This window comes from Ascaphus truei, chromosome 11, assembly GCF_040206685.1.
Source record: "Ascaphus truei isolate aAscTru1 chromosome 11, aAscTru1.hap1, whole genome shotgun sequence".
Classification (NCBI taxonomy): domain Eukaryota; kingdom Metazoa; phylum Chordata; class Amphibia; order Anura; family Ascaphidae; genus Ascaphus; species Ascaphus truei.
The window spans coordinates 55124828-55144495 of NC_134493.1; the positions used below are offsets into that span (position 1 = coordinate 55124828).

At 56.0% G+C, this 19668-nt stretch overlaps 1 protein-coding gene across 1 annotated transcript in view; it reads right to left on the minus strand.

Moving 5' to 3' along the window:
- LOC142463537 (ankyrin repeat and fibronectin type-III domain-containing protein 1-like) overlaps positions 1-9885 on the minus strand; it is a 55421-nt gene extending 45536 nt beyond the window's left edge. The window contains exons 1-5 of the mRNA XM_075566415.1: positions 9685-9885; positions 6989-7196; positions 6010-6204; positions 3641-3754; positions 713-810 (exon numbers count right to left, since the gene is read on the minus strand). Coding sequence (XP_075422530.1) covers positions 713-810; positions 3641-3754; positions 6010-6204; positions 6989-7196; positions 9685-9870 — 801 coding nt within the window. The 5' untranslated portion in view covers positions 9871-9885. The remainder of the gene's footprint in view (positions 1-712; positions 811-3640; positions 3755-6009; positions 6205-6988; positions 7197-9684) is intronic.
- Positions 9886-19668: the final 9783 nt, after the last annotated feature.

A 19668-nucleotide genomic window follows, 5' to 3' on the forward strand; every position in this document is an offset into this window, starting at 1 on the left:
TACCTCTCTGGACATGTATGTGTCCGGTATTACCTCTCTGGACATGTATGTGTCCGGTATTACCTCTCTGGACATGTATGTGTCCGGTATTACCTCTCTGGACATGTATGTGTCCGGTATTACCTCTCTGGACATGTATGTATCCGGTATTACCTCTCTGGACATGTATGTGTCCGGTATTACCTCTCTGGACATGTATGTGTCCGGTATTACAGTACCTCTCTGGACATGTATGTGTCCGGTATTACCTCTCTGGACATAGTGACCTGACCGGCTTGGGGGGGCCACTTGATTTCACAGAGCAGGGAGAGAGCAGGGCTGTTGCTGGGGGGGAAGCTTCTTCCATCTTGATTGGCTGCTGCTGGGTAATGCAGCCAATCAGGAGGAGGTGTCAGGAGCCTGTGGGTAGGGCCAAGGAGAGGAAGAAACAGCATGGAGCAGAGAGCGGAGAGAGATGTGCGTGTGTGTCTCAAGTCCGTCCCACCTTTCACCATTGTGTCCAGTATTTTTGTGTCCAGCCCCATGAAATCTTCCCAAAGCAAGGAGAAGACAGCCATGCGGCAACATCAACGAGGACCACTGCCTGCATCTCCTGGGCATGGAATCCCATTACAGTCATTCAGCTGGCACTTTATTCTCCTTGAATCAACACAAAACCACGGTTTTCCTCGCGATGGGGTCGTGTCCGCGGCTCGGGCGTTGGGTTACTTACGGAAACGAGACCTCTGATGGTAAAGTGCAGGTTCCTCAGCTTCTCGATGACCACCTCCCCCACGTGCGGGGAGAAGGACGGGAACAGGCTCCACTCCACTGCACAAGGGAGAGAAGACGGCGGGAGGTGGAACTGGTAATCACGTCCGGCAAACGGAGGAGGAGGGCCTAGGACAGGGGGGGGGGGCTACTCTGGTCCTCAAGGGCCACCAAGATGTCAGGTTTTAAGGATATCCCTGCAGCAGCACAGGTGGCTCACTCAGTTCGAGACTCAGCACAGGTGGCTCAATTAGTCCCTGCTTCAGGGCAGGTGGTCAGTCTTTGACTGAGCCACCTGTGCTGAAGCAGGGATATCCTTAAAACCTGACTGGTGGCCCTGGCGTTGCTCACCCCTATCCTAGGACATTTGCTGTATTTATGGACCTGGTGATATTACTGCACGAGGTTCACGCCCTACACTAAGTGGGAGGGCAGAAGCAGAGTGGGCCATAGTGACTAAGCAGTGCTACACCATAGGACACCTTCGGGCGCCGGGAAATACACTACGCGGCCCCCTCACGGTGCCTTCTGCCGCCAGAGAGGTGTCGTTTGGAATATGGGGCGACACTCACATTCTCTGTGCTATGTAACACCCCCTAACAACCCCACAATGCCTGAGCAGGGGGTCGTACAGCTGTCAATCACAGCAGGAGCTTCCAAAGTCGCTCCCCACAATGCTTTGCATCCTCAACCGCAAGGTATTATAGGGCATGACTTTGGAAGCTCCCGCAGTGAGTGACAGCTATACCCCTCCCCCCTCCCCCACCCCATGGTGCCTGCACACACTGAGGTGCAGAGTTTGGGGCCTTATTAAGCGGGTGTTCCCCCCCCACCCCCCATGCTGCCTGCACTCACTGAGGTGCAGAGTTTGGGACCTTATTAAGCGGGTGTTCGCCCCCACCCCCCACGCTGCCTGCACTCACTGAGGTGCAGAGTTTGGGACCTTATTAAGCGGGTGTTCCCCCCCACCCCCCCATGCTGCCTCCACTCACTGAGGTGCAGAGTTTGGGACCTTATTAAGCGGGTGTTCCCCCCCACCCCCCATGCTGCCTGCACTCACTGAGGGGCAGTTTGGGGCCTTATTAAGCGGGTGTTCCCCCCCACCCCCCACGCTGCCTGCACACACTGAGGTGCAGAGTTTGGGACCTTATTAAGCGGGTGTTCCCCCCCACCCCCCATGCTGCCTGCACTCACTGAGGTGCAGAGTTTGGGACCTTATTAAGCGGGTGTTCCCCCCCACCCCCCACGCTGCCTGCACACACTGAGGTGCAGAGTTTGGGACCTTATTAAGCGGGTGTTCCCCCCCACCCCCCATGCTGCCTGCACTCACTGAGGGGCAGTTTGGGGCCTTATTAAGCGGGTGTTCCCCCCCACCCCCCACGCTGCCTGCACACACTGAGGTGCAGAGTTTGGGACCTTATTAAGCGGGTGTTCCCCCCCACCCCCCATGCTGTCTGCACTCACTGAGGTGCAGAGTTTGGGACCTTATTAAGCGGGTGTTCCCCCCCACCCCCCACGCTGCCTGCACACACTGAGGTGCAGTTTGGGACCTTATTAAGCGGGTGTTCCCCCCCACCCCCCACGCTGCCTGCACTCACTGAGGTGCAGAGTTTGGGACCTTATTAAGCGAGTGTCCCCCCCACCCCCCACGCTGCCTGCACACACTGAGGTGCAGTTTGGGACCTTATTAAGCGGGTGTTCCCCCCCACCCCCCACGCTGCCTGCACTCACTGAGGTGCAGAGTTTGGGACCTTATTAAGCGGGTGTTCCCCCCCACCCCCCATGCTGCCTGCACTCACTGAGGTGCAGAGTTTGGGACCTTATTAAGCGGGTGTTCCCCCCCACCCCCCACGCTGCCTGCACACACTGAGGTGCAGAGTTTGGGACCTTATTAAGCGGGTGTTCCCCCCCACCCCCCACGCTGCCTGCACTCACTGAGGTGCAGTTTGGGACCTTATTAAGCGGGTGTTCCCCCCCACCCCCCACGCTGCCTGCACTCACTGAGGTGCAGAGTTTGGGACCTTATTAAGCGGGTGTTCCCCCCCACCCCCCATGCTGCCTGCACTCACTGAGGTGCAGAGTTTGGGACCTTATTAAGCGGGTGTTCCCCCCCACCCCCCACGCTGCCTGCACACACTGAGGTGCAGAGTTTGGGACCTTATTAAGCGGGTGTTCCCCCCCAACCCCCACGCTGCCTGCACTCACTGAGGTGCAGTTTGGGACCTTATTAAGCGGGTGTTCCCCCCCACCCCCCACGCTGCCTGCACTCACTGAGGTGCAGAGTTTGGGGCCTTATTAAGCGGGTGTCCCCCCCACCCCCCACGCTGCCTGCACTCACTGAGGTGCAGAGTTTGGGACCTTATTAAGCGGGTGTCCCCCCCACCCCCCACGCTGCCTGCACTCACTGAGGGGCAGTTTGGGACCTTATTAAGCGGGTGTCCCCCCCACCCCCCATGCTGCCTGCACTCACTGAGGTGCAGAGTTTGGGGCCTTATTAAGCGGGTGTTCCCCCCCACCCCCCACCCCCATGCTGCCTGCACTCACTGAGGTGCAGTTTGGGGCCTTATTAAGCGGGTGTTCCCCCCCACCCCCCACGCTGCCTGCACTCACTGAGGGGCAGTTTGGGGCCTTATTAAGCGGGTGTTCCCCCCCACCCCCCATGCTGCCTGCACTCACTGAGGGGCAGTTTGGGGCCTTATTAAGCGGGTGTTCCCCCCACGAGCTCAGGACACGGCCCTGCCTGGGATCGGTCACACAGTCTGTTAGCGATGGTCTGACGAGTCGGCGTCAGGGTTTCTCCCAGGGCGTAAAACCCGGAGCCGCCGTGTGATAACAAACCACTCTATGCTCAGGCACCTGCGGCCCCCCCGATCCCACGGACCCCCCCTACCTTTGTACTTGGTCACCACGGCAGAGTTGACGCTCAGCGGCTCCTGGAACGAGACCTGCAGCGTGGTACTGCTGGTCACCGCCAGGCGCACGTTGGTTGGAGGGTCCGGCACACCTGTCCAAAGCAGAAAAGACCACCAGGCCCATCAGGGTTAATAGGGGCTCATCTCTCGCACGAGCAGAATACATGTGTGGTGGGGGAGGGGAGATGAATGAGGGGGTCTCTGGGGTTGAACCCCATTGATTTCAGCTCCGAGAAACCCCCTGCTTCCCGAGATACAGAACTCAGTAGGGGGTCCCGGTAACCGCGTCTCGGGTTTCACTGTCCCGGTCACGCGGGCCAATAGGAAGCCAAAAGGGATGACGTCACGGCTTCCTATTGGCCCGCAGGACATTTAAAGCCGCCATTTCGATAGCCCAGCTACTGGCGCCCCCCCGCCCCCTCACCGGAGGTAAGTAGGGGGCCAGTGTCAGTCACAGATTGCAAACAGATACACAGTTATGACTTATTCTTGATATTTGATGCTTAAAAAGGATCCCATCCCAAACCTTTCAATGAAGCTCTCAACCATACCTAATATGGAGACGCCATATTTAAAATGGGCATTCATCAGAGTTTGGGGATTCCATTTAGAGTAGCAACCCCTCCTTCTCTTTATTGAACCGGGTGGTCCTTGGGAGCAGAACGGCGCCATTTTGTTCTGTCTCCGAGATATTAACCATTTCATGTGCCAATATTTCTGGTCCCTTTTAGGAAATCAATATGGCTGCCATTGAAACCTCACTCCCACGGGCCAATAGGAAGTGCCAGTTTCCTAACCCCAGCAGCCATCTTGGATTTTACTGCACTTTTCCCCCATCATATAAAAAAAAGGTTATATCTCGGGAAGCCGGGTGGTCCTTGGAGCTAAGAATACCAAAGCCAGCTCCGAGGGACCCCCAGGTTCTGATTATACAACCACAACCAGCTCCGAGGGACACCCAGGTTCTGATTATGCCACCACAGCCAGCTCCGAGGGACACCCAGGTTCTGATTATGCCACCACAGCCAGCTCCGAGGGACACCCAGGTTCTGATTATGCAACCACAACCAGCTCCGAGGGACACCCAGGTTCTGATTATGCCACCACAGCCAGCTCCGAGGGACCCCCAGGTTCTGATTATGCCACCACAGCCAGCTCCGAGGGACCCCCAGGTTCTGATTATGCCACCACAGCCAGCTCCGAGGGACACCCAGGTTCTGATTATGCCACCACAGCCAGCTCCGAGGGACACCCAGGTTCTGATTATGCCACCACAGCCAGCTCCGAGGGACCCCCAGGTTCTGATTATGCCACCACAGCCAGCTCCGAGGGACACCCAGGTTCTGATTATACAACCACAGCCAGCTCTGAGGGATCCCCAGGTTCTGATTATGCAACCACAGCCAGCTCCGAGGGACACCCAGGTTCGGATTATACAACCACAGCCAGCTCCGAGGGACCCCCAGGTTCTGATTATGCAACCACAGCCAGCTCCGAGGGACCCCCAGGTTCTGATTATGCAACCACAGCCAGCTCCGAGGGACACCCAGGTTCTGATTATGCAACCACAGCCAGCTCCGAGGGACCCCCAGGTTCTGATTATGCAACCACAGCCAGCTCCGAGGGACCCCCAGGTTCTGATTATGCAACCACAGCCAGCTCCGAGGGACCCCCAGGTTCTGATTATGCAACCACAGCCAGCTCCGAGGGACCCCCAGGTTCTGATTATGCCACCACAGCCAGCTCCGAGGGACCCCCAGGTTCTGATTATGCCACCACAGCCAGCTCCGAGGGACCCCCAGGTTCTGATTATGCAACCACAGCCAGCTTCGGGGGACCCCAGGTTCTGATTATGCAACCACAGCCAGCTCAGAGGGACACCCAGGTTCTGATTATGCCACCACAGCCAGCTCCGAGGGACACCCAGGTTCTGATTATGCAACCACAGCCAGCTCCGAGGGACCCCCAGGTTCTGATTATGCCACCACAGCCAGCTCCGAGGGACACCCAGGTTCTGATTATGCAACCACAGCCAGCTCCGAGGGACCCCCAGGTTCTGATTATGCAACCACAGCCAGCTCCGAGGGACCCCCAGGTTCTGATTATGCCACCACAGCCAGCTCCGAGGGACCCCCAGGTTCTGATTATGCCACCACAGCCAGCTCCGAGGGACACCCAGGTTCTGATTATGCCACCACAACAACATTGCTGTTTCAAGAGGATATCACGATTTGGGGAGGTCTCTGGTTCAAACCAACGTCAGAGACACGAGCTGATGTTATCAGTCTGGATAATCCATCGGGAAAACCTTGCAGTCGCCCACGGGCGTGGGGTCCTCATTACTTACGTGCGTGCTCGAACCCGGCTTTCATGCGCTTGTAGAGCCGGTATCGCCACTCCCAGGATTTCAGCTGTTTCTCTTTATCGGAGCAGTCGGCGTTGGGCGCCTCGTTCACCACTTGGGCGGTGAGGTCGTTCACCCTTTGCTCCGCCTCCCTGACCAGGGTGGACAGATGGAGAGAGCGGCTTTCCAAGCTCATAACTGCGTGCGGGGGGGGGAGAGAAGGACCCGCCAGGAAAACGGATGTTATTTGCATGCGGCGCCAACAGTGTGCACAGCGCATTACTAAATAAACTGTAGCATGCAGGGAGTTATAACTAAGTAAGTGCCTCAAACATACCAGCACATGATGGGGAAAGGAATCCCTGTCCCAGAGAGCTTACAATCTAAGTGTTATGTTGGGAGACTTACAGAGGCAGCAGGGGAAGGAGTAAGTGCAGCGGGTGGCAGTGCCTGGCCGCCTCTGTGGGTCAGTGGGTGTGGGGAGAAGTGGCCATGAGACCAGTGGGATTGAGATGCTTCATTCAGAAGATTTGACTTGAGGTGGGGAGGGAAGGGGCTTGGCGTATACGGAGTGTCCCACAGGAAGGGGACAGCGAGGGATACAGGTGGTGGAAGGGATGGAGGGGAGACAGTTGTAATGAGAGACAAGTAGGGATATACAGATGTACAGTAGCCACCATTATTGCCACCACACCGCAGATTCTAAACAACGGGCGCTTCCCCCGCTGGTACGTTGTGTACGGCCCGCCACCGCCGCTCACAACGGGGTTTAAAAACTTTGGCTACATTTGTACGAAGAAATCTAAGCTGGTGTGTAGGGAAGAGCAGAAGAAGATTGGAGAGCCTTGGAGGTGATGAGCAGAACTTCCTAGATGATACAGAATTTGATGGGAAGTAGATGTGAGATGAAGGGAGCAGCAGCGCAAGCCAGTAACAGAAGAGGTCGGAGGTCAGAGCTGACCCCTTCCTCCGTGCGACTCACAGTGTGGGCTCTCCTTCGCACCGGCATGCAGCAGGGTCTTAGCAATTGGAGCGTTGTTGGTCATAATCGCGATATCAAGTGGTAAGAGCCCCTCGCTGTTGGGCGTGTTGAGATCCAGCTCGTCCACACTGTATTGCTTGAGCAGTTCCTGCACCCGGTCAAGATCCTGCATCTCCACAGCCTCAAAGAGAGTAGCGTTCCCCTGAAACTGCACAAAAAAGCCAGATTTAGCCGTCGTAAGGCGAGTACCTCCAACGTGTGACATGGTTACGGGGTCAGTCCCTCCTAGGGGCAAAGTGTACTAATGGCAGTGACATGGTTAAGGGGTCAGTCCCTCCTAGGGGCAAAGTGTACTAATGGCAGTGACATGTTAAGGGGTCAGTCCCTCCTAGGAGCAAAGTGTACTAATGGCAGTGACATGGTTAAGGGGTCAGTCCCTCCTAGGAGCAAAGTGTACTAATGGCAGTGACATGGTTACGGGTTCAGTCCTACCTAGGAGCAAAGTGTGCTAATGGCAGTGACATGGTTAAGGGGTCAGTCCCACCGAGGAGCAAAGTGTACTAATGGCAGTGACATGTTTAAGGGATCAGTCCCTCCTAGGGGCAAAGTGTACTAATGGCAGTGACATGGTTAAGGGTTCAGTCCTACCTAGGAACAAAGTGTACTAATGGCAGTGACATGGTTAAGGGGTCAGTCCCTCCTAGGGGCAAAGTGTACTAATGGCAGTGACATGGTTAAGGGGTCAGTCCCTCCTAGGGGCAAAGTGTGCTAATGGCAGTGACATGTTTAAGGGGTCAGTCCCTCCTAGGGGCAAAGTGTACTAATGGCAGTGACATGGTTAAGGGGTCAGTCCCTCCTAGGGGCAAAGAGTACTAATGGCAGTGACATGGTTAAGGGATCAGATCTCGATGACTGAAGCATTTGTTACCAAAATGTGACACGTATGCGTATATTTAGGACGTGGGGGAGGTTTAATTTCCGCTGGCTTCTCCCTTCTGTCACTGAGAGTTTGCACAGGAAAAGCCCCCTCTCTACCTCTCCCTTGTGTTTATTGCCTCTCTCACACGGATGGGCGTGAGGAAACGTTTGAATGACAAACAGACCCTAATTCTGAGTCCCCAAAGATAATGAATTTGCGCTCAATTTCCAAAGAACCAAAAGCAGCCAAATATTTGTTTAAGGAAGACAATTACACAATTATTTTTTTTACCAGCTACCAGCAATTGCACCGTTTGACAGGAGCATGTGTAGCAACCGAGAAAACTGTCCATTTTTGTCTCTCATGTGGATGAATGAATAAAGGACAAGACACCTTCAAGTCAACTGGAGTTATTCAATAAGCTGAGATAGTGACGGTCGGGCAGTGGGACGGATACTCCTAGTAACATCAATGGGTTTCCATGTGAAAGTGCCTCCATCGGCACTATCGCAGCTTAATGAATAGCCAGAAGACTGCTTAGTGAAAATGGGCTGCAGGGCTGATGACAGGGAGGAAGAGTAGGACAAATTTGTGGGGCCCGCCCAACTGGACGTCGGGCGCAACTTCTGTGATTGGCTAGCCGGGGCCTTTTCCTATGCCGGGCCCGCGGTGGGTTGTGTGGTTGACAGGTGGGCTCTCCTACCCGCGCTACACAGGACAGCCCCATGGTCCCATCCATACGCCCCCCCCCGCCATAGTTGGAGAAGGCGGAGCCGTTCTCGGCATTGGCGGCCGGAATGGTGGTGACCTTCAGATGGGGCTCCGTGCCGTTTGGACTAAAGTGCTGAATGGATTCATGAGCGCGAGCTCAGGGTCTCCATCGAACTCAGGGTCTCCATCGAGCTCAGGTTCTCCATCGAGCTCAGGGTCTCCACCGAGCTCAGGGTCTCCACCGAGCTCAGGGTCTCCATCGAGCTCAGGGTCTCCATCGAGCTCAGGGTCTCCATCGAGCTCAGGGTCTCCATCGAGCTCAGGGTCTCCACCGAGCTCAGGGTCTCCACCGAGCTCCGGGTCTCCATCGAGCTCAGGGTCTCCACCGAGCTCAGGGTCTCCATCGAGGTCAGGGTCTCCATCGAGCTCAGGGTCTCCATCGAGCTCCGGGTCTCCATCGAGCTCAGGGTCTCCATCGAGGTCAGGGTCTCCTTCGAGCTCAGGGTCTCCATCGAGCTCAGGGTCTCCATCGAGCTCAGGGTCTCCATCGAGCTCAGGGTCTCCATCGAGCTCCGGGTCTCCATCGAGCTCAGGGTCTCCACCGTGCTCCGGGAGGTGTGAACGGTGCAATCTGGCCGGGTTCTTAGCTGGGCATAAATATGATATATTTATTTCTCCCAAGAAGTTGTATGGTGTTTTAATTGGGAACGGGAGGGGAGTCCATCTTGAAGGCATGGGCAGGTCAACACGCCCCCCCATATTCCCGTCTTCCCCTTGTTTTCTCTCTCCTTGTCTATCCCATGGTGTTTCCCTCCCCTCACTTAGGATTTTTCGTTTTATGTACTTTGCAACATTAGTGTATGTCACATTGATCTACTACTTTGTCCTCGGCAGTCATTTGCGTAACACGAATATCTGCTGCTGTTTGTTATTCTTCTGTACCAGTAAAAACCATTATTTGGACATTATTCATTTCTATCATTATTTTGAGCGCTGGGAACACATTTCCGGCCCTGCAGTATATTTGTGTGAGTGGGAGGCTCGCTCCCAGCCGTGACGGACGTACCAGGTAGGTTTTCCGCAGCCTCTCCTTCTCGCTCCGGGCCGCTAGGCCGCCTTCGTCGAACGACGTGTAGTTCACCCGGAACTTCCCCGACAGGTTGCGGTAGAGACGCTTGGCAGCGTTTGGCGAGGAGGGTGCAGGCGGTTTCTTGGTCTGACCCAGCTGGGGGTCCCTCATTTGCTGCGTCATCTTCGGGGAGGAAGACCTGCGCGTGTGAGAGGGAGAGAGGGGGACATGTCCGTCAGTAGGACGCCGTATGTACGACAAGATGTTGGGTTATCTGGGAGGACCAAGGAGCCCACATGTGTACATTGCTGTCGTTGGAATGGTAACATGTTCATGCATATCCCCCAACTGTACCTGTATACTGTACCTGTATACTGCACCTGTATACTGCACCTGTATACTGTACCTGTATACTGCACCTGTATACTGCACCTGTATACTGCACCTGTATACTGCACCTGTATACTGCACCTGTCATGTCCTGGACCTATTCGATTCAGCTGTCCCTACTGTACCTATTTCTGCCAGCGGCTGCTAATTAAAGCAGCAGGGAGATTGATGACTTGTATACTAATAATCAGCTGGGTGAGGGGGGATTGAATATCCCTTCGATGTGCGTGTGTAGATACGTACATACAAATAAATCCATAGGCACATATTTTATTGGTAATATGATCTTTGCGTATGGTAAACCAGGGGGTGCTCAAATGCATTCCTTAAGCCCACCCCCCCATCCTCCAACGACAGGTCGTTTTCAGGATATCCCTGCTTCAGCACAGGTGGTTCAATCAGAGGCTCAGCCTTTGACTCTGATTGAGCCACCTGTGCTGAACAGGTGGTTCAATCAGTCCCTGCTTCAGCACAGGTGGCACAATCAGAGGCTCAGTCTTTGACTCTGATTGAGCCACCTGTGCTGAAGCAAGGATATCTTCGAAACCTGACCTGTTTGGGAAGGGGGCGGGGGGGGGGGAGCTTGAGGACTGGAGTTGAGCCCCCTGTGGATAACTGCACTCCTTTGTTGAGGTCCCGTGTTTGGAAGCTGTTCCCCCCCCCCCCCCCCCACACTGAGGTGGCAAAATAAAGTTGTGCCTGTTTTGATGTGTTAAAGACTGTCGGGTCTGGTCCCTTACAATTTAAGTTTCCTTTGCTGATCCAGAGCACCAAACAATAGTCACAAGTTCCATTACTAAGGGGGCAAAACCCCTCTATGGGCGCCAGTAAGTAGTGACTGGTTCATTTACCCGTATATACAGTATCTCCAATGTGTGTTCCTTCCTTCCCCCAATCACCATCTCCCCAATACCCATCTGATCCCCCTAATCAGCCTCCCGATCCGCATCCCGCCAACCACCCCATCCGATCCCCCAATCACCGGCCTGATCCCCATCCCCCAATACCCTCCCGATCCCCCCAACCACCCCACCCGATCCCCCAATCACCGGCCTGATCCCCATCCCCCAATACCCGCCTGATCCCCCCCATCCGATCCCCCCAACCACCCCGTCCGATCTCCCAATCACCGGCCTGATCCCCATCCCCCAATACCCTCCCGATCCCCCCAACCACCCCACACGATCCCCCAATCACCGGCCTGATCCCCGTCCCCCAATACCCTCCCGATCCCCCCAACCACCCTACCCGATCCCCCAATCACCGGCCTGATCCCCATCCCCCAATACCCTTCCGATCCCCCCAACCACCCCACCCGATCCCCCAATCACCGGCCTGATCCCCATCCCCCAATACCCGCCCGATCCCCCCAACCACCCCATCCGATCCCCTCCAACCACCCCGTCCGATCTCCCAATCACCGGCCTGATCCCCATCCCCCAATACCCTCCCGATCCCTCCAACCACCCCACCCGATCCCCCAATCACCGGCCTGATCCCCATCCCCCAATACCCTCCCGATCCCACCAACCACCCCACCCGATCCCCCAATCACCGGCCTGATCCCCATCCCCCAATACCCGCCCGATCCCCCCAACCACCCCACCCGATCCCCCAATCACCGGCCTGATCCCCGTCCCCCAATACCCTCCCGATCCCCCCAACCACCCCACCCGATCCCCCAATCACCGGCCTGATCCCCATCCCCCAATACCCTCCCGATCCCCCCAACCACCCCACCCGATCCCCCAATCACCGGCCTGATCCCCATCCCCCAATACCCTCCCGATCCCCCCAACCACCCCACCCGATCCCCCAATCACCGGCCTGATCCCCATCCCCCAATACCCGCCCGATCCCCACCCCTCCCAATCACCCTCCCCCGATCCCCATTCCTCGAATCATCTAACCAATCCCCATCCCCTCAATCACTCGCCCGATCCCCCCAAACACCCGCCTGATCCCCACCCCCCCAGTCACCCACCCAATCCCACGGGACATGGGGGGGCTGCAATTGGCGTAAGTGTGTAAAAATGTCATTTTTTCCCATTCCGCCCGCTGCTTGTTCAGTGACGCTGATGATGCACAGACCCGCTGATGCGCTGACCCAATGATGCCGATGATGTGCTGACCCTATGATGCGCTGACCCAATGATGCGCTGACGCCGATGATGCGCTGACCCGATGATGTGCTGACCCTATGATGCGTTGACCCAATGATGCCCTGACGCATATGATGCGCTGGCGCAGATGATGTGCTGACCCGATGATGCGCTGATGCAGATGATGCGCTGACCCGATCATGCGCTGACGCAGATGCTGCGCTGACGCAGATGATGTGCTGACCCGATGATGCGCTGACGCAGATGATGTGCTGACCCGATCATGCGCTGCCCCGATGATACGCTGATGCAGATGATGCGCTGACCCGATGATGCGCTGACCCGATGATGCGTTGACGCCGATGATGTCTTGCATCTTGAGTTTGACGGGCCTGCTGTGTAACATCACACTGATTTTACAGGTTCCAATTTGGAAACGCGCAGGAATCCGGAGCGCGGGAACGCCAGACACGGGGGGCGATTTGCAAACATAGTTTTCAACACTTAGTATGCATCCAACATTGCCTGACCTGAATACGACAGATACTCCCCTGATTTCTGAGAGCAGACAGCTGCAAGTCTGGAACACAGCGTGAGCCTGGCACTCATGGGGTTACGTCCCCCGCAGTTAATAATACCAAAACAGCTCACACTGACAACCTGTGTCCCAGTGCAAGAACGTGGTCTGCAGACTGTGCCACTAAACCCCCTTTTAAACCCGGCACCGGAAGAGACATAAACCAAATCTCCGAGCTACTCAAACGGATTAAAAAAAAAATCAAACAGCATTTCAGAGGTCAGAGCGGCCATATTTAAAGCTACCTTACTGTATCACATCTCCAACTGATCAAGTGGATCGCTGCCATGTAGGTTGGCGCAGGCAGGGACATAGCACGCCTCCCCTCACCCCCCGACCATCCTACAGTGGAGCCAGCCCTGGCTAAATTAAGCTCCCAATAATGCCGTTTTACATTGAACAAGCTAATTGTGGACGCCATGCCCTGTCTGCAGAACAGGTGGAAATAATCTGTTTAATTGCTATATATTTCAGTGCTCTGTAATACATATTGCCTATATGGATGTCTTTTTCTCCTGTCCTCTAACCCTTCTCCCCCCCCCCCCCCCAACCCCCACTCTCCCTTCCTCCACACCCAACGCGTCTGCCTCAATTCACTCCCCCCTCAAATGCAGGCTGTGCTCCTCTGTAGCCCGGCCGTGACATTACTCCACCCGTCTACCAATGGCCAATCAAAGTTCGAGCTAAATACAGCCGCTTCCAACCCCCCCCCCCAACCCCAAACCCCCCCCGCTCCCGGAGTGAAACTGAATCTCGCCTGCCCGGAACCGGTGTGGTCCCAGGGTTATCAGGGCCACGCATTCCCAGACCCCACCACTCCCCCTAACCCAGCTCGTCGCCGAAACAACCCCCCCCCCATGCTCTCATCCTTCCATGACCGTCTCCGTCACCAACGACGTAGCCCCCTGGTGATTAGTTACTCATGGGTAACGTCGGAAATAGATGACATAATAAAGATTTATAGATGACTATACTGGATCGAGAAGCGGCCAACGTGACCCTTCTTCAAACCGTTCGGTGAGCAGTAGTGGGAATTGGGGATGCAGTCGCGCCCAACGTTTGGTTAGATGTGTACGCGTCTTGGTCCAGTGACGCTGTAGTTTTCCGTGACATTAGACGTGGTTTTCCTTTCTCCGTCTACAAATCTTTATTTCGCATTTCAAAAGAGACGTCTCGATGAGTTCTTGTTGTAAATCCATTTCTGTGCTGGAGTACCCTACAATATTACCTGTTACCAGACTTCTTTGCCGGAGTATTGAGAGTATTTTGCAAGCTCCGAGCACTCATTGATTCTGATTGTTTTAACTCTCATAAAATTCGGAGATGCACTCGATTTAGATTGAGCTAGGATGTTAGCACTATTGTACCCCTAAAACCAGGTTACCCATAAACAGAGATGTACAAATAAACTGGGTGCTTATATATATATGCCCCCTTTAGACCATTGACACGTATGGGTAGCGTATGATGGCAGAAAGACATGGGCTCTACATCTGAGTGAATTTAGTAATGGCTATAGGTGGGACGTTATTTAAAAACAATGACTAGGATGGGATTTCAATTCTTTAAGTAGTGTGCATGTAAATTGCAATGGTGAGGTGTACATTGAACACTGCTCCCTGCACTGGGTGGCTCTGTGGACACGGAGGTATATAAACCCAAAGACAGTCTCCATGCAGAATCATTGATCCTGAGGAAGCAGAAGGATCTGCGAAATGCGTTGCTCTTAACTTTGTGGAAATGTGATGTTTGGCAGCCACCGTAGCTTTCAGGAGGTGCTGCGTTCCAGCTGTGAACACCGGACGCGGTAGCAAGGACTCGGCTGTACCGTGGTGATCTTGGGAACTGCTGTCGCCGCCAGACTAAGTTTTATATGGGAGTTCTTATTATTTTCATGTAATAAATCTATCTGCTTTTAAACTATTATCTCTCCGTCGTACTGTGTGGTATTGTGGGACTTCCCACGTGACTGGAGGGACAAACTCACGGCATACACTGAGGATACCAGCTGTGATTCCCGGGGAACCGAGGACACAGCAGTCAAAAGGAACATCTTAAAGAAACCCAAACGATTCCTATCCTTACACATGTCCGTGTAAGTGTTATTATTTATCACCACGATCTTTCTACATCCATTGTTGCCCCACTAGTATCTTTGTCTTTATATCGTGTATCTCTCACAATTTGTATCTATACGTCCACCATTATTGCATGGACTGAATACGGTATTGATGTCACATCTGATTCTGCACTCCCCTTATTCTTTTCAAGCCAAAGTTAGATTGCAAGCTCTTTGGGGTAGTGACTCAGTATGTTTACAGTATTCTCTGTACAACACTGCGTACACTGTTAGCCAAAATATTATTATTAGGGTGAAAGAAGTGGCAATGGTTCATTTATTTCACCTTAATAATAATATTTTGTTTGAACAGGAAGCCGGGGCAGGTGGGATGTGAACAGGAAGCCGGGCAGGTGGGATGTGAACAGGAAGCCCGGCAGGTGGGATGTGAACAGGAAGCCGGGCAGGTGGGATGTGAACAGGAAGCCGGGGCAGGTGGGATGTGAACAGGAAGCCCGGTCAGGTGGGAAGTGAACAGGAAGCCGGGGCAGGTGGGATGTGAACAGGAAGCCGGGGCAGGTGGGATGTGAACAGGAAGCCGGGGCAGGTGGGATGTGAACAGGAAGCCGGGGCAGGTGGGATGTGAACAGGAAGCCGGGGCAGGTGGGATGTGAACAGGAAGCCGGGGCAGGTGGGATGTGAACAGGAAGCCGGGGCAGGTGGGATGTGAACAGGAAGCCGGGGCAGGTGGGATGTGAACAGGAAGCCGGGCCAGGTGGGATGTGAACAGGAAGCCCGGCCTGGTGGGATGTGAACAGGAAGCCGGGGCAGGTGGGATGTGAACAGGAAGCCGGGGCAGGTGGGATGTGAACAGGAAGCCGGGGCAGGTGGGATGTGAACAGGAAGCCCGGCCAGGTGGGATGTGAACAGGAAGCCTGGCCAGGTGGGATGTGAACAGGAAGCCGGGGCAGGTGGGATGTGAACAGGAAGCCGGGGCAGGTGGGATGTGAACAGGAAGCCGGGGCAGGTGGGATGTGAACAGGAAGCCGGGGCAGGTGGGATGTGAACAGGAAGCCCGGTCAGGTGGGATGTGAACAGGAAGCCGGGGCAGGTGGGATGTGAACAGGAAGCCCGGCCAGGTGGGATGTGAACAGGAAGCCCGGCCAGGTGGGATGTGAACAGGAAGCCCGGCCAGGTGGGATGTGAACAGGAAGCCCGGCCAGGTGGGATGTGAACAGGAAGCCCGGCCAGGTGGGATGTGAACAGGAAGCCGGGGCAGGTGGGATGTGAACAGGAAGCCGGGGCAGGTGGGATGTGAACAGGAATCCGGCCTGGTGGGATGTGAACAGGAAGCCCGGCCAGGTGGGATGTGAACAGGAAGCCCGGCCAGGTGACTCAGGTAGTAACTCAGTATGTTTACAGTATTCTCTGTACAACACTGCGTACACTGTTAGCCAAAATATTATTATTAGGGTGAAAGAAGTGGCAATGGTTCATTTATTTCACCTTAATAATAATATTTTGTTTGAACAGGAAGCCGGGGCAGGTGGGATGTGAACAGGAAGCCGGGGCAGGTGGGATGTGAACAGGAAGCCGGGGCAGGTGGGATGTGAACAGGAAGCCGGGGCAGGTGGGATGTGAACAGGAAGCCGGTCAGGTGGGAAGTGAACAGGAAGCCGGGGCAGGTGGGATGTGAACAGGAAGCCGGGGCAGGTGGGATGTGAACAGGAAGCCGGGGCAGGTGGGATGTGAACAGGAAGCCTGGCCAGGTGGGATGTGAACAGAAGCCCGGCCTGGTGGGATGTGAACAGGAAGCTCAACCAGGTGAGATGTGAACAGGAAGCCCGGCCTGGTGGGATGTGAACAGGAAGCTCAACCAGGTGAGATGTGAACAGGAAGCCCGGCCTGGTGGGATGTGAACAGGAAGCTCAACCAGGTGGGATGTGAACAGGAAGCCCGGCCTGGTGGGATGTGAACAGGAAGCTCAACCAGGTGGGATGTGAACAGGAAGCCGGGGCAGGTGGGATGTGAACAGGAAGCTCAACCAGGTGAGATGTGAACAGGAAGCCCGGCCTGGTGGGATGTGAACAGGAAGCTCAACCAGGTGGGATGTGAACAGGAAGCCTGGCCAGGTGGGATGTGAACAGGAAGCCGGGGCAGGTGGGATGTGAACAGGAAGCCCGGCCAGGTGGGATGTGAACAGGAAGCCTGGCCAGGTGGGATGTGAACAGGAATCCCGGCCAGGTGGGATGTGAACAGGAAGCCCGGCCAGGTGGGATGGGAACAGGAAGCCCGGCCAGGTGGGATGTGAACAGGAAGCCGGGGCAGGTGGGATGTGAACAGGAAGCCCGGGCCAGGTGGGATGTGAACAGGAATCCCGGCCAGGTGGGATGTGAACAGGAAGCCCGGCCAGGTGGGATGGGAACAGGAAGCCCGGCCAGGTGGGATGTGAACAGGAAGCCCGGCCAGGTGGGATGGGAACAGGAAGCCCGGCCAGGTGGGATGTGAACAGGAAGCCCGGTCAGGTGGGATGTGAACAGGAAGCCGGGCCAGGTGGGATGTGAACAGGAAGCCGGTCAGGTGGGATGTGAACAGGAAGCCGGGGCAGGTGGGATGTGAACAGGAAGCTCAACCAGGTGAGATGTGAACAGGAAGCCGACGCAGGTGGGATGTGAACAGGAAGCCCGGCCAGGTGGGATGTGAACAGGAAGCCCGGCCAGGTGGGATGTGAACAGGAAGCCCGGTCAGGTGGGATGTGAACAGGAAGCCCGGGCCAGGTGGGATGTGAACAGGAAGCCCGGCCAGGTGGGATGTGAACAGGAAGCCCGGTCAGGTGGGATGTGAACAGGAAGCCGGGGCAGGTGGGATGTGAACAGGAAGCTCAACCAGGTGAGATGTGAACAGGAAGCCCGGCCAGGTGGGATGTGAACAGGAAGCCCGGTCAGGTGGGATGTGAACAGGAAGCCGGGGCAGGTGGGATGTGAACAGGAAGCCGGGGCAGGTGGGATGTGAACAGGAAGCCCGGTCAGGTGGGATGTGAACAGGAAGCCGGGGCAGGTGGGATGTGAACAGGAAGCCCGGCCAGGTGGGATGTGAACAGGAAGCCCGGTCAGGTGGGATGTGAACAGGAAGCCGGGGCAGGTGGGATGTGAACAGGAAGCCGGGGCAGGTGGGATGTGAACAGGAAGCCGGGGCAGGTGGGATGTGAACAGGAAGCTCAACCAGGTGAGATGTGAACAGGAAGCCCGGCCTGGTGGGATGTGAACAGGAAGCTCAACCAGGTGAGATGTGAACAGGAAGCCCGGCCTGGTGGGATGTGAACAGGAAGCTCAACCAGGTGGGATGTGAACAGGAAGCCGGGGCAGGTGGGATGTGAACAGGAAGCTCAACCAGGTGAGATGTGAACAGGAAGCCCGGCCTGGTGGGATGTGAACAGGAAGCTCAACCAGGTGGGATGTGAACAGGAAGCCTGGCCAGGTGGGATGTGAACAGGAAGCCGGGCAGGTGGGATGTGAACAGGAAGCCCGGCCAGGTGGGATGTGAACAGGAAGCCTGGCCAGGTGGGATGTGAACAGGAATCCCGGCCAGGTGGGATGTGAACAGGAAGCCCGGCCAGGTGGGATGGGAACAGGAAGCCCGGCCAGGTGGGATGTGAACAGGAAGCCGGGGCAGGTGGGATGTGAACAGGAAGCCCGGGCCAGGTGGGATGTGAACAGGAATCCCGGCCAGGTGGGATGTGAACAGGAAGCCCGGCCAGGTGGGATGGGAACAGGAAGCCCGGCCAGGTGGGATGTGAACAGGAAGCCCGGCCAGGTGGGATGGGAACAGGAAGCCCGGCCAGGTGGGATGTGAACAGGAAGCCCGGTCAGGTGGGATGTGAACAGGAAGCCCGGGCCAGGTGGGATGTGAACAGGAAGCCGGTCAGGTGGGATGTGAACAGGAAGCCGGGGCAGGTGGGATGTGAACAGGAAGCTCAACCAGGTGAGATGTGAACAGGAAGCCGACGCAGGTGGGATGTGAACAGGAAGCCCGGCCAGGTGGGATGTGAACAGGAAGCCCGGCCAGGTGGGATGTGAACAGGAAGCCCGGTCAGGTGGGATGTGAACAGGAAGCCCGGGCCAGGTGGGATGTGAACAGGAAGCCCGGCCAGGTGGGATGTGAACAGGAAGCCCGGTCAGGTGGGATGTGAACAGGAAGCCGGGGCAGGTGGGATGTGAACAGGAAGCTCAACCAGGTGAGATGTGAACAGGAAGCCCGGCCAGGTGGGATGTGAACAGGAAGCCCGGCCAGGTGGGATGTGAACAGGAAGCCCGGTCAGGTGGGATGTGAACAGGAAGCCCGGCCAGGTGGGATGTGAACAGGAAGCCCGGCCAGGTGGGATGTGAACAGGAAGCCCGGTCAGGTGGGATGTGAACAGGAAGCCGGGCAGGTGGATGTGAACAGGAAGCCGGGGCAGGTGGGATGTGAACAGGAAGCCCGGTCAGGTGGGATGTGAACAGGAAGCCGGGGCAGGTGGGATGTGAACAGGAAGCCCGGCCAGGTGGGATGTGAACAGGAAGCCCGGTCAGGTGGGATGTGAACAGGAAGCCGGGGCAGGTGGGATGTGAACAGGAAGCCGGGGCAGGTGGGATGTGAACAGGAAGCCGGGGCAGGTGGGATGTGAACAGGAAGCTCAACCAGGTGAGATGTGAACAGGAAGCCCGGCCTGGTGGGATGTGAACAGGAAGCTCAACCAGGTGAGATGTGAACAGGAAGCCCGGCCTGGTGGGATGTGAACAGGAAGCTCAACCAGGTGGGATGTGAACAGGAAGCCGGGGCAGGTGGGATGTGAACAGGAAGCTCAACCAGGTGAG